At 41.1% G+C, this 14,675-nt stretch overlaps 1 protein-coding gene and 5 pseudogenes across 1 annotated transcript, besides 6 other annotated features; all 6 read left to right on the top strand.

Moving 5' to 3' along the window:
- Positions 1-14,675: part of a sequence feature (sequence corresponds to BAC RPCI93-25E9) that runs on past both edges of the window.
- Tb927.8.170 (variant surface glycoprotein (VSG, atypical), putative) lies at positions 119-1,600 on the top strand (the record flags this gene model as incomplete). Its single annotated transcript, XM_841791.1, has 1 exon — positions 119-1,600. One exon carries the CDS (start codon positions 119-121, stop codon positions 1,598-1,600), a length of 1,482 nt encoding a protein of 493 aa, XP_846884.1.
- Positions 1,888-2,065: a sequence feature (T-rich).
- Positions 2,311-2,882: a microsatellite.
- Positions 3,435-3,812, top strand: Tb927.8.180 (annotated as a pseudogene).
- Tb927.8.190 lies at positions 5,530-7,124 on the top strand (annotated as a pseudogene).
- Positions 7,395-7,419: a sequence feature (AT_rich).
- Positions 7,466-7,503: a microsatellite.
- On the top strand, positions 8,350-9,363 carry Tb927.8.200 (annotated as a pseudogene).
- Positions 9,604-11,156, top strand: Tb927.8.210 (annotated as a pseudogene).
- On the top strand, positions 12,994-14,515 carry Tb927.8.220 (annotated as a pseudogene).
- Positions 14,578-14,616: a sequence feature (AT_rich).

Here is a 14,675-nt window from a genome sequence, read left to right on the forward strand (position 1 = left end):
ACCACAATAAACCCCAAAGAACCTACACTAAGCAAGCACAACCGTAAGCAAACGATACTCAGTCAAACAACGACCCCCCCCCCCATCCTTTAGACAAGGGAAGAAAGTATACAAAGAAATGCGTGAAAGCCAAAAAAAGCAACAACAGACATTAATACTGCTGGCAGCGACGACGCTGCTAAACGTAACAGCGGTAGCACTCGCACAGCCCAACAAGGTTTGCACGACACCGTGCGGGTGCAAGTCAAGAGTAATTAAGCGGCTGGAGGTGTACACCACACAATTTGAACGAGCCCTAGGCCAACACCAAGCCAATCTTTTAGACTTTTCCAAGCTGATATTGGCAGCAGTAGCAGCCGACAACCAACTTAAGCGGAAGGCGGCGGCGGCACTTGCGCCAGCGGCGGCAATCCTAGCCCGTTGCACCGACCAATTAAATGCAGCAGCACCGCCTCTCACGGCAGCGGCCTATCAGGCCGGGTACACTGCGGCAACATACGCGGCGCAGCACGCATTAACGACAATGGCCGGCACACTAAAAATTGAGCCCACCGGCGGCAAGACGCTGAAGGCAGAAACGATCACGACGAAGACGCTCGGCAGCATTCCACCAGCAATGTGCCCAACAGAAGACCAGACTGAAACAGGCGTCAAAATCACAACGGAAAGCGAAAAGGACGAGCCAAAGCTGGCGACAATAAAACTGCACAGCAACGCACAAGCAAAATGCACGGCAACCGGGGCCAACAGCTGCCACGACAACGCTCTAGCCGACTCAGGTAATCTGGAAATTCAACTGACATACGCCATGGGACAGAAGAAAACTCCATGGACGTGGAACAGCAACACAAACGCCGACTTCCAAACGACCCACTCGGCGGAAATCAACTTGCTACGGGGCAATGAAAGCGACCTAGACAGCAAACTCACGACGCTGCGGACGGCACACGCATTGGACAGTTGCAGAAAAGCGATCGCGGAGTACAGCGCACTAAGTAGCGATCCAAACTGGGCGCTTTTTAATGCCAAAGCGCTACTAGACAACTTCGAAAGCGAGAAGCCAAGCGACATCAGCTCCGACAGATTAGAGCAAGCAACAAACAAGGCTTACGGACCCGACGGCACAAACTATAAAAACAATGTATGGCACAAAATCGAACAAACCCAGGTGCCCACAGTACAGCACGAACAGCTGAAACTTCAGCCCATAAAGAGCTTAAGCAGCACTGACGAGATCGGGGCGGCTCTGGCTAGAGTTTTCATAAACCAACAAAAAAAGGAGACCCAGACACATCAGAAGCAGGGACAAAAAGATGACGACACGAAAGAAAATGAATGCAGTAACAAAAATGGAGATAAATGCAAAGGGGATTGCGTTCTGGATGGGGACATTTGCAAACCCAAAAAGAAAGGAGAGGATGAAAACAAAGAAAAAGATGGAAAAACAGCTTCAACTTGTGCAGGGAAAGACGAGAAAACATGCGGCACCACTCAGGGTTGCAGTTGGGAAAATAATGCTTGCAAGGATTTCTCTATTCTCCTAACCAAACAATTCGCCCTCAGCATGGTTTCTGCTGCATTTGTAGCCTTTCTTTTCTAATTTTTCCCCCCTCAATTTTCCTTAAAAAACTTTGCTAAATTTTTGCTACTTGAAAACTTTCTGATATATTTTAACACGTAAGTTACCTGAAATAATTGAACTGTGTTTGTAACTTGACTGTCTGATTGTCTAGAAAAATTTTCTGGCAACTAAAAACTTTTTTCTCTCTTTCCCGTTGAATTTTTTTAATTTTTTAGACTTTTTAGGGTTAGGTTTTTTTAGGTTTTTTCCTCGATTTTTTTCGTTCATTTTTTTGGCTTTTAAAATTTTTTTGTTTTTTGGATTGGTTTTCATTTTTGATTTTATTTTGCATTTGAATTTTTGACCGTTTTTTTAAATCTTTAATTTATTTTTCTAAATTGTCGTTTTTTTCTTTTTAGTTTTCGAGATTTTTTAATTTTTTTGAATTTATAATTTTTTTGGCTCACTTACAATTTTTAATTTTTTTGGCCTTTGTTTTTTTTTGAACCCCAGGTGCACAATTGCATTTATTTTCTGATTTTTCCGACTTTCGAATGCACTAATTTTTTTGCGCGTTTTTTAGCTTCGTTTTCAAAACTTTTTGGATTTTTTTTAGTTAAAAATTTTTCCTTTTTTTTGTCGCTTTTTTTCTTTTTTTCAGCAGCTGATTTTTTTTTCTTTGGCGCTCATCTTTTTAAAGCACGGGTTAGCGGGTTCGGGTTAGGGTGTTTCGGGTTAGCGGGTTCGGGTTAGGGTTAGGGTTAGGGTTAGGGTTAGGGTTAGGGTTAGGGTTAGGGTTAGCGGGTTCGGGTTAGGGTTAGGGTTAGCGGGTTAGGGTTAGGGTTAGGGTTAGGGTTAGGGTTAGGGTTAGGGTTAGGGTTAGGGTTAGGGTTAGGGTTAGGGTTAGGGCTAGGGTTAGGGTTAGGGTTAGCGGGTTCGGGTTAGGGTGTTTCGGGTTAGCGGGTTCGGGTTAGGGTTAGGGTTAGCGGGTTCGGGTTAGGGTTAGGGTTAGCGGGTTCGGGTTAGGGTTAGGGTTAGCGGGTTAGGGTTAGGGTTAGGGTTAGGGTTAGGGTTAGGGTTAGTGTTAGGGTTAGGGTTAGGGCTAGGGTTAGGGTTAGGGTTAGCGGGTTCGGGTTAGGGTGTTTCGGGTTAGCGGGTTCGGGTTAGGGTTAGGGTTAGCGGGTTCGGGTTAGGGTTAGGGTTAGCGGGTTCGGGTTAGGGTTAGGGTTAGAGGGTTGGGGTTAGGGTGTTGAGGGTTAGAGGGTTAGGGTTAGGGTGTTGAGGGTTAAGGTGTTGAGGGTTAGGGTGTTGAGGGTTAAGGTTTTTACTTTTTGGGTCATTTTTTATTTCACTTCTTATTAATTGTTTTTAAATAATTCGTCAATTTTTCATTGTAAGTGATGCAGAGGCCTTTTTTGATGCGTGAGATAAACAACATTCTACAGTATTCATCTTGGTCTTCATATTTTTCGCATGAAGCATCAACGCGGTTTGTTACGCTTTTGCTTATTTTTCTTTTGTCAATTTCACCTCTGCGTTTTGCGCTGCGCGAGGCTTCAGTTTTTTAAAACGCTAGCGCGTGGCAATTTCGCTAGGAGGACCAATTTGCTTTTCAGTTGCCCTAAATTTTTTTTTGTTATTTGGAACTTGCAGAATATGTAGTTTGGCAGCTAAAGCCAGCCGACATAGCAGCTTGGACAGGTCGTGCCTTGGCACAGCAACCCAACCAATGCGAGCGGAGCTTTCAAACAAATAGCTGAAGCAGCAGAAGGACAATGCATGTGCATCGCCATTCCCTAACAGATTCGGCGGAAGTCGTCAAAAATCTTAATGAAGAGTCCCATAATCACTACGGACATAAATCCACCGCGAAAAGAAAAACAAAAATCCAACAATAGAAGATCAGAATAAATGCAAACTGAAAAACACGACTGCAGAAGAATGCCCGGAAGCTGACTGAGACTATGACACAAAAACACAGGAATGCAAACCTAAATCAGGGAGAAAAAACACAGAAGCAGGAACAAGAGAGACAATTACCGTGGTGGATTAAAATAAACACCGATACCAGAAAGCATGTAAAGCGGAAAACAAGGATGTCAAACCTAGTGACAAAGAAGTATGTAGATGAATTGACTGTGTTGATGGTACTGGAAAGCTTCTCAAGCCCGAGTGCCGCTATTCCAGCTCTCTCATCAATAAGAAATTGGCTCTGAGTATAGCTGCTGCTTTGACGGGTTTGGCTGCACTATATAATTATAAAATTATAGTACTTGATGGATTTTTTTAATTTCATGAATTTTGTGAAACTATTCTATGTTGAGAGGATTTGTTAAACTTTTATGAAATTTAATATATTATATCACTTTTTTTAAACCTTTGCGAAATATGAAAAATAATGAATTGTTTTTAAATAAATACGTAATTTTTATACTAAAGTGACCTCTAGGAACAAAGATGTAACAAAGTAAGGTAATGTGGTGTGAAAATGAGTGCTATTCTAATTTAGTTAATTTTTGTTTATTCTTCTTCATTTTTTAGATATCAATTGAGACTATAATAAAGATGATAACAATAGGAGTGTATAGTGAGCGTGTCTTTACTAATATTATAGTAAGGTTAGTGGTAGAGACTAAATAGATGGCAAATATAGAAGGACTTAAGACAATGACAATGGTGCAATGTGAGTGGGGCAGTGGATGAGTGAGAGAGCGCGAGGAATATTGTTATGAAAGAAAATGCAGAAAGACAAGTGGAAAAAGATGGAATATGCAAAGTTTCAAACACATTAAAGGCAATGTACATCATTACACACGAAACGAAGGGTGCGGAAATCATTAATGAAAAAGTAAACCTTACAAAAGTAGTTGAGTTACTTTTTTATCAGAAACTGACAAGGAATGAAGCAACAGAAAAAGTTGACTAAAGATCAAGTAAAGACCGGCGATAAAAGAATAAGAACACGCGTATGTGAAATAATGAAGGATCTATATTAAGTAAAGAGAGTCAATGCTGATACTCCACAAATTTAAGACATGTATAAAGGTCAGACATTAAGACCTCTAAAGAAACGAATAATTAACGTAAGAGTTTTGATTGATGCAAAAATAATGTATCGTATTAACAAGGTGGAAGCAGTAAGGAAAGCACTTTCTTTCTCCAAAATTTCAAGTCTTAAGAAAAAGTGAACCATATCCATACTACAAGATCTAAAAAAGAAGCACAACACCGTCCGGCTCAAAGTTAAGCAACAGCGGTATCTAGTCACTCGGAGTCATGAGGATACATTGAAACTACTAGATGGTAGAAGACTTTTAAAAACACAAATATAAAATGTCTTAGGTATGCCAAAATCTGCGGTATTTAAAAGAATGACAGAAAGAATATTCTAGTCGTGTATGAAAGAACTATATAAATGGACACAGTATGATATAGGTTGAAAATAGCAAGAAACATTAGCAAAAAACAAAATTTACGTTAAACGTTTTTATAATTTTCACCTCTTTCTACGGTGGAACTAAGTTTTTCACAAGTTAAACGCGTAAAAAAACGCTACTATTTAGTGTTATAATTTATATATTTATGTATATCTTTATGCCAATTTTTTTAATTTGTGTTTTTTTCTTTTATCACATGCTTTTCGCTTGTTTGTAGTTGTTCACATTTTTTATTTTGTGCTCTCAATGGCCTGAAAGCGATATAGAGATCGATCCTTCGTTGGAAATTTATATAAATGGAGCGGCGGAATTTTCATTCGCCACAGCATAGAAAGGAAGAACACCACGACCACATAACCAAATGTTGCTTTAAAACCTAAAGATCCAGACATATGACAACGATGTGAAGTCTACGAGCTTTTTTCTGGAACTTACATGGGGAGGCAACCAGATAAATCGCTGCAACGCAAAGGCGAGTGGCATAACTGTTTACTCACTTACATGATTAAAGAAGACACAAGGATTCAACCAATGTATTCTATGCTAAAAGTTGCGGCGTTTGTGTTACCAGCGGCGGCTTCCAACACACCACGGCAGACAGCGGCAAATTCACAAGCAGACGAAAACGCTCAAGAGTTCGCTCTGCTATGCGACGCCTTTCACATAGAAACAACAGAGCCCAAACTAGCGCCTGCATCAGACACCGCGAGCACAATAGCAATTAACATGGGTTCCATAAACATGTCAATTGCAGCCAGCACTTTTAAAGCCGACATCGACCACACAAAGGATTTAAGTGACCTACAAGACAAACGTGCCGTACCCAAAGCAGGCGACGAAAAGGGCCGCTGGGAAAAATGCTATACCTTCTAGAAAAAATGTAAGAATGCAATCGAAACAGACCCCAACAAAGCCGACTAGGCAAAGTGGTCGACGAAAAAGCTTAGAAAAGCCCAGCTCGAGAAATTACGTTTAAACGCCGAAAGGGCTTTTGAATTTTACAAAGCGGCCCAGACGACACTAAAAATCGCCCAGGCAACAAACATTCAGACACTATTAAATAACGCCGCTTTCGGAGCGGTCAACACAGAAGCAGCAACAAACTATGGGCCAGGCAACCGCGCAGCCATTTGCTCGTGGACAACAACGCCTACTCACCTCAAAGCAGGGAGCTCACTCAAACTAGACCTTCTTTGCCTTTGTGCATATGACAATGGTGACGCGACCAATGGCGCCAAGGTGTGCGGGACAGACACAGCAGCTACCGGGAGCGGCAGCAGCGACAACTGGGATGGCAACGCCAAGACGCAAGCGAACTAGGCACCTTTAAAGGTCGCTTGCCAGAAGAGGAAAACGCAGGTAAAATTAACTCTGGCAACCGTAGAGGCAATCAGACTCAGACTGGCAGAACTGCTCGGGCGACAGACACCAGAAACAGCCAAAACGCATAAATATGTGCTAGGCTCAATAAGAGGCGACGGCAGCGAGGGCTGAAAAGGAAATAAAGATAGCAATGGTGGCAGGTGCGTGAAGTACAAAGAGTCAGATGTGACCGGCCCAGCCAAAGAAATAGAGTGGCTTAGAAATCTACGCGACGCAGTGTTGGCAAAAGAAGCAGCGGCAGACGCCAAAAAGGAAATGACAGCCATTACACGCAGTTTACAGCTACTCAATGATTCCACCAACCTACTATTCGACGAGGATGAGACAACACTAGCACCGGCGACGACACTAAACCCATCACGAACAGGCAGTAAAGCACAAGAGCAAAAGAAAAAAGAACAGTGCGAAGCGATAAAAGTTGCAACTGAGTGCAAAGGAAAGAAACCAATCTGCGAATGGAAAGGTAAAAATGACGAGGATGGAGAATACTGCAAATTGAATACGGCATACACGTAGCACAACAAACAACACAGGCAGAAACAGCTGGAGGAAATGGAGAAACGAAAAACAGATAAGTTTGGCCAAGCAAAATCCCTGAAGAATGTGCTGCAGTGAAAGGTGAAATTCCCAAAAATAAAAAAGCTGTTTGTGGCTGGATCGAAGGCAAATGTCAGAATTCCAGTTTTCTTTTCAATAAAAAATTTTCACTTATTTCTGTTGCTTTTATGAGTTTGGTATCATCCAAGCATTTTAACGATTCTTATTCAATTTTGCAAAATTTATGAAAATTTGTTATTTTGAGATAATTTTTTAAACTTTGAAATATTGAATATATTTTAACGTTTTTTGATGAAAATTAGGAAATCATTAGAAATCATTAAATATACGTATAAAAGTTGCTTGTGGGTGTAAAGAAGTACGGTAAAAAGATATGGATAATTAGTACTTTTTCAACGCATTTCCACTTTGGTTTTTTTGCGGATATTAGTCATGGCCATAATTGTAACGGTAAGTAAAATAATAATTATTATATTTATTGGAGAGATTTATGAGTGTGTATATACGAATATTCTTATAAGAGCAGTAATTATAGTAATAATGATAGTAATAATAGTAGTAGTAGAACAGGTTTGGCCAACGACTAGCAAAAAGAAGTATAAGCGCTCTAATCAATGGAAAGAGTGCGGTGTAAGTAAGTAAGTGATCCGAATGACGAGTGCAACGGGAGAGAAATAAAGGACTATTATTGAGGAAGGCGATGGTAGACAAAAAAAAGAGGGATAAAAATAGAATTTTAGAATTTTAGAGCAAAGACGTCGCGATAAACATCATCAGACACACAGAGCTGATATAAGCTGATATATTCAGTATACGCACAACCTTCAAACTGCTTTTTTCGAACAGCAGCAACAGAGAAAATGGAGAAGAACAATACCGGCTGTAAGGACGTGATGGACTAACCCACAGTGTGGAATTGTATAGTCGATTATCGATACACCCATTTTACTCAAGTGAAATAGATAGTAACGCAGAAATGATAGTAGAACAAGCTGTAGAAGCTGTTAAAAAAATCACCGATGATGGCAGTATCATGGAACTTCCCGATAGGCGGGACAGGCAACATAGAAACTATTAAACTTCTCACTATATTTGAATAAAACAGTGAGACTATCTACTGAAAGTACCATGTAAATGTATAGAGAGAGTCTGTTAATCAAAGACTGATCTTTATGTGGCTAGAGCTAACTTTGAGAACAAAAAAATTGATGCCCGGCGGAATGTAAGCTGTCATTACTTAGTGTACACCATTAAGCAGTTAAATCATATCAACAAAAAGTCATTACTTAAATTTGTAAACACTTTTTACCCTACTAGACATCTTAACTGCTTCCACTGACTTCTTTTCTTAATGTTTTATGTAATTTTCTAACTGATAATAAGCTCGTCTTAGTATGACAATAAAGTCTTATGAAGTGTATAGGAAGTATTTATCCAATAATAGGTTGTCTACCGTTTATTATTATGACTATTAATATACTCGTGTCGTTATACAGCCTGTTTGGTGAAGGCGAATACGTTTCACTTGAAATTGTAGAAAATGAGTATATGAGATTTGTCTCCACTGATGTGAGGAGTATTTGGAAAGCCAAAGATTATTTGGTTGTAGCTGGAATACCTTCAATAGATAATGATGAAAGATTTAGAAGGAGAAACTTACAGAGAGAAACGTGTTGGAGTTATCCTGAAGTTGCCCGACAGCCAAATAATTTCAGTGGAAAGTTGCTTATAGTATATGCACTTTCAGCACATACAAATAACAGTTGTGAGCTCAGACAAATTGTTGGAAAAGAGGCGGAGTTATATCAGAATGTTATTATTTTACCTGTTTGCGATGTGAATCTAACAACGACTAAAAAAATTGGAGATGAAGGCAATTGGGGCTGGGAGGCAGAACTCACGATGAGTAGAAAAACATATTTGTGGTTTAAATTCGCAGTAGAGATATTTAAACCAAGTAATCCCTATATAATGAAAGCAGATGATGACATATTTATGAGGGTGCCGTTGTATCTGCAGTATCTCGAAATATTGCCACGAGAGAAATTAAATATGGGAAGGCCACTAGGTGAACTTGACGAGTCTGTTGGTAAACTGACGTGGTATGTTGTTGGCTACGCCAATACGCTTTCAAGAGATGTCGTAAAAGAAATAGTTGGCTTTTCTGAAATTTTCAAACTGTTAAGCAGAAAGATCAGTTTTCGAAACTTTGACAAATATATTAAATATGCCGCATTGAACGAGGATATTATGGTGGGGGAGGTATTAAGGCACAAAATGAAACTTGAAGGTTTATTAACTGTGGATATCCAAGAATGTCACTATGTGATGCACGTGAAAAGACCATTACATAAATTTGTAAGAGAGAATCCTAATCTTATTGTTTTCCACCACATTGCTGAAGGGGAATACATATGGTTAATGAAAATATTTGAGAATACAACGGCAGAACAAATATCTGGGCCAGCACAAAAAAAGGATAACGCGATTCTGGCAGGAGTTCAGCTGCCGGCCGCTGATGGCGGCAGCTGGACAGGCAGCCAGGAAAACGGTACAACCCTAACACGTTGCAGGCTGAGAAACTCAAACGCGGCAAGCTTTCACAACGAAACGGCGCTAGCCATTTGCAATATTTTTGAAGAACAACAATTAGTTGACATGTGGATGCGCCCGAACCAATTCGGACCGATGGCATTGCTCTTGCTGTCTCTAGCAACAAAGCACGCAACAGCAAACCTTGCGGACGGCGTCAACAGACGAGAGCGTGCTGCCCTTTGTGTTTTTGTATCGATGGCGGGGTCAACAGTGGAGGTACCGGAAGTACCCTAACTAAAATCCGAAGACTATAAATTAATTCAAGCACTCAACCTCAGCACAGCACCTGATGACTGGAAAAATATGTTTTACACAGACGCCTCAAAAGGGAAAACTCATTCAACACCAACAGAAGCTGGCAAGGCCACAGCGGGATATGCTGACTACTTGGGGGACTGGCTGGAAGTCGCCAAAGAGGTCGCTGCAAAGCCTTTGGCAGGAAAACTGGCGACCCTGAAAGCGGCCGAGCTAACCGGCGTGCAGAAACAACTGGCGTCGCTAAAAATGCAGCAAATCGCAGCACGAGCGATGGCAATCAAAACGGCATTCCCAAAACTCTCGAGCAGCGCGGCGACCCTAACTTCGGAAACCGCACTAAAGAAAATAAAAAAAGCAGCTTTCGGCAGCGATAAACTAACGGCAAAAACAGCAACGAGCGACGCAGCTTTCGGAGGCGACACGGGGTCAGAATCGAGGGCAACGGTGTGCGAAGCGGCCACAGGCGCAAAGAAGGCGGCGACCGCTACGGCGGCTCTAGTATGCTTATGCTTAAAGCCCACAGGAGGCGCCGAGAACGGGCCAACCAACGGCGCTTGCACCAAAAAAGGGGCAGGATCAACGGGATGGCAGTCAAGTACATCCAAGGCGCCGGACAACGACATCAAGGAGCTAACGCAAACATGCCCCATAACAACCGCACAACCGGTCCGAAGCACCCACCTGAAAGCAGCACTAGCAGCTCTAAACGACCTCATACACTCCGACAACACCGACGGCTATCTAGGCGCACGGCTAAGCTGGGACTGAAACGGAAGCTCAGGCAACGGCATATGTGTGAAATTCACCGGCTACAACGCAGCTGGCAGCACAGCATTCGCCAAGCTACCATCGTAGGTGAACGACAACAGCTAGCAAAGGACCTGGAAGAAAGAGAAACCAAAAAAGCACTGGCCGACCACCTGAATTCTCTAATAAATCTCGAGGCAAAGGCGGCAGAAGAGACAATAAAGTTGAGCGGCGCCGAAGCAAAGCTGAATGGACCGCTGCCGGCAGGGCTGCCCACCAAAGTGCCACCCATAACTACAGTAACATGCGAGGTGCACAATAAGTCCAAAACAAAGTGCTTAGAAGCGCAGTGCAAATGGGGAGGTAAAAAGGATGATGACGGCCCATGCCAAGCTAGCGAGAAACAAGTTTCAGAGCAGACAAAGCAAGGTGGAAGAGATACAACAACAGGTGGAGATGTCAAGAAAGAGGAGAAATGTACTGGTAAAGACGAGAAAACATGCGGCGGCACTCAGGGCTGCAAATGGGAAGGAAAAGAATGCAAAGATTTCAGTCTTCTTGTAAATAACAAAATTTCTATTATTGTTTCTGTTTCGGTGAGTTTGGTAGCATTTTAGCATATTGAGGATATTTGCTCAATTTTATGAAAACTTTCTATTTTAAGATAATTTGATATGTTTTAATACTTCTTAGTGAAAATGTACAAATTATTTAAAATCTGAACTTTGGTGTGAAACTGCCTTATGGGTAATAATTGAAGTTTAATATGATATGAAAATTTTATTTTTTGCTTATTTTACTTTTTTGTTAATTTTATGGATAATTGTTAGATTAATAATAATAATAATGATAGGAGAGTGTTGTCAGTGTGTGAATATACTAATATTATAAAATGAGCAATGTAGCAGAGTGATTAGAGAGCAAAAATTAAAGAACTTTAAACAATAACAAGTGTGTTTAACAAGAGTAAGTGTAAGTAGGTTACTATGATAGATTGAGAGGAAAAGGAATATTATGAAAAGAAGAAGAGAAAGTTAGAGGGGTATGTAGAAGATGTGCAACTTCAAACACAAAACAATACGCCGGGTATCATTATATACACAGAGATGACGAAGTGGGTAATGAGGGAAATACAAAGTCCAGTGTGTAGAGGAAACAAAATCAATATACCATGAAAAAACGGTTTTAGAAAGCGGAATGTGAAAAGGTGCGGCATAGCGTATATGCTCGAAATAACTCATTGAGGGATGTATAATTTAAATACAAGGCGCTATAATGAATGTAAATCAATCTGTTATAGAGAATTAAAGTGATAAAGGCCATGAAACTCATATAAAAGTACTTTTTGTGCTTCAAATTATCGAATTAAAAAATTATATCTAACACAATCATCTGATGCTTGCACAAAATTATGTGACAAACCGCTCAATAGTAGTAAATTTAGAATTTTTAGCATCAAGCGAAAGAACACGTTAAAATAATAAAGAAATATAATCTCTATTGCACCACAAGGTATAGAAACGGTGATATTTACTGGCATTAATACACCGAGTTTCATTTCCAGAGTTACTATATAAAAAAAGAAGATCATGTTTTATAGACTTAACTATACAAAGGTGTTAAAAGCGTTCGTAGATATCTGAGTTGGTGAATTTGAAACAAGGTAACTTAACAATACTGGTGGATCCAATCTAGCAGTCAGAGCCCACTAAGGTCCAGATTTTTCTCATAAGCATTCAATTCCATTAGAGCTTTTTTTATAGTTAATTGACAAAGAATTCGATAGGAGTGCAACCGTGCAGACAAAACACCATCGTTTAGATTGGAATCTAAAGGTGAAAAGCACACGAGAATAAGGCCAAAATTGGAGAAAACAAACCACCTAAAGAAAAAAAACGGACTCCAGCTTATCGATAGAGACTTTTTCCACGAATAGAATCGCCATTGACTGAGAAGCTTTTAAGAAAGCACAGAGAAAAAACTATAAAGTAGGCAAGATAATCTCACAACGACAGGAAAGCAGAAAAGGAAGCGTGTTTCATGTGAAAATGAGTTTACCTATACTGAGGTTTGCACTGTGCATTGCTTGTCGTGCACTAGAAGTGTTCAAAAGAATACCAGAGGTGGGGGCATACGCATATACAGAATCCACAGCGAAGATGTTTCGTACGTCCTAAAGTAAGAATTAGCAGCGAACGGTAAGAAAGTAGTAAGGTAGCACAGCCGGCAATAATAGGAGCATTTTTTTGTTAAATTTTGCAGTGGTAGAAATGTAAAAAAATGCCATAACTGACTAGTAGGGTTTGTTCTTAGGTGTGCAATAAAGTATGCGACTCGGCCATAAGCATAATTCCAAAAATCGTTAACAACCACTTTCCATCTTCTTACCACACCGTTAACAAACACAACCCACAGCAAGACGCCAAAATACACCTGGAAGGTAGGCATAACTATATGAATTATTTTTGTATAGGTGTTCTGATTGCTTTTGCTACAGCAGCAGCCAGGGCCTGAAATGTCCACAACGGCCAAAACACAGAAGTTTTCGGAGCCTTATGCGAGCTAGCGCGCTTGTTACAAAACGCACCAGATGTTCCAGAGGCGCTCACAACCAAAACAGGAGACTACAAGGAGATAATCAAGCGTAATATGAGCGTCGCCGATAGCTCATGGAAACAGTTATTCGCCGACAGCAAAACACCAGATCAATGGGCGACAGAAAAGCCAAAAAAAAGGCGCAGCACAGGCAGACTGGGACAAAATGTTGGACGACTGGAGCGAAGCCATTAAGAGCCTTGAGGACACTTCCGGGAAACCGAAAACCACGGAACAGCACTACGCGCAGCTATAACCTGCCCAACTTCAGCTCGCCAAGGCTGAACTAGCCGTGATATCCAACACAGCAGTCGAGTTAGCCACAATAGCGAGAACAGCTGAACCGACAAGCAGACTAATAAAATCGACAAATATCGCAACGGAGATGAAAAAACTCTTTGTCGGAGACAAATCAGCGACGGTAACGGGCGCAACGCGGGATCAGGTGTTCGGAGCCGGATCAGCTTCCATCAACTCACGAGAAACTGCGTGCAGCACAACGACGCCGAACGGCAAAATTCAAACATTGCTGGCGGCAATGAGCTGTATATGCCAAGGAGAGCAAAGTGGTCAAATTGACGACATTTGTTTCAATGGACAAACAGCCGCCAATGTTTGGGAAGACAATGGCGCGCCAAACAACAACGCCGCAAAGGAAATAGCACAAAAATGCACCACAGACGATCACAAACAGAAAACTACACACCGGATGATACAGCGGACACTAAACAACATCGCCCGGCTCGTAACCACCAAATCCGGAAACACGTACCTCGGAGCATTCGAAACCAGCTGCGATGGTCAACAAGCCAACGGCAGGTGCATCAAATGGGCAAACAAAAAGCCACACGAAATATTTGCGGACCCGAAAACCCCATGGCTCAAAGACGTAGAGGAGCTCGCGGCAGCTCTAGAAGTACGCGAAAAACATAACAACCTCGTAAACGACCGAAGTAAACAATTGGCCGTTCTGTTAGCGCGCGCCAGAGCTCTAGAAACCCCACGCAGCTTTGCAACAGCAATAGCACAAACAGCACAAGAAGCAGCCGGCAGCCAAGGAAAAGCGGAACAAAATAAGGCGGATACCTGCGCCGCCCATACAGCGAACTCGACCTGCACAAAAAAATAACCGCAAATGGGAAGGTGAGAATGAGACAAAAGGAACATGCAAACCAAAAGATGGAGAAAAGCAGAAAAACGCAACAGGAACAGGAGAAACACCAAATACCGAAGGGAAAAGGGGATCCGATAAGAAAAACAAGAGGAGTGCAAATATACTGACTGAAAATTGGAGAGTGAAACTTGCAAATATTTCAGTTTCATCGTCAATAAGAACTTTTCTCTGATGGATGCTGCTTTTATGAGTTTTTTAGCATTTTAAGGACTTTAAGGATTTTAATAAACTTACGAAATTTATGGAAATTACTATGTTGTGAGTATTTGATAAATTTTACTAAATTTTTAAAAATATTTAAATTTAAACACCACTTTATTAAAATTTTCAAATTAGCGAAATTTTTCAAAATTTGAAATATGGTATG

This window comes from Trypanosoma brucei, chromosome 8 (genome assembly GCF_000002445.2).
Source record: "Trypanosoma brucei brucei TREU927 chromosome 8, complete sequence".
NCBI lineage: Eukaryota > Euglenozoa > Kinetoplastea > Trypanosomatida > Trypanosomatidae > Trypanosoma > Trypanosoma brucei.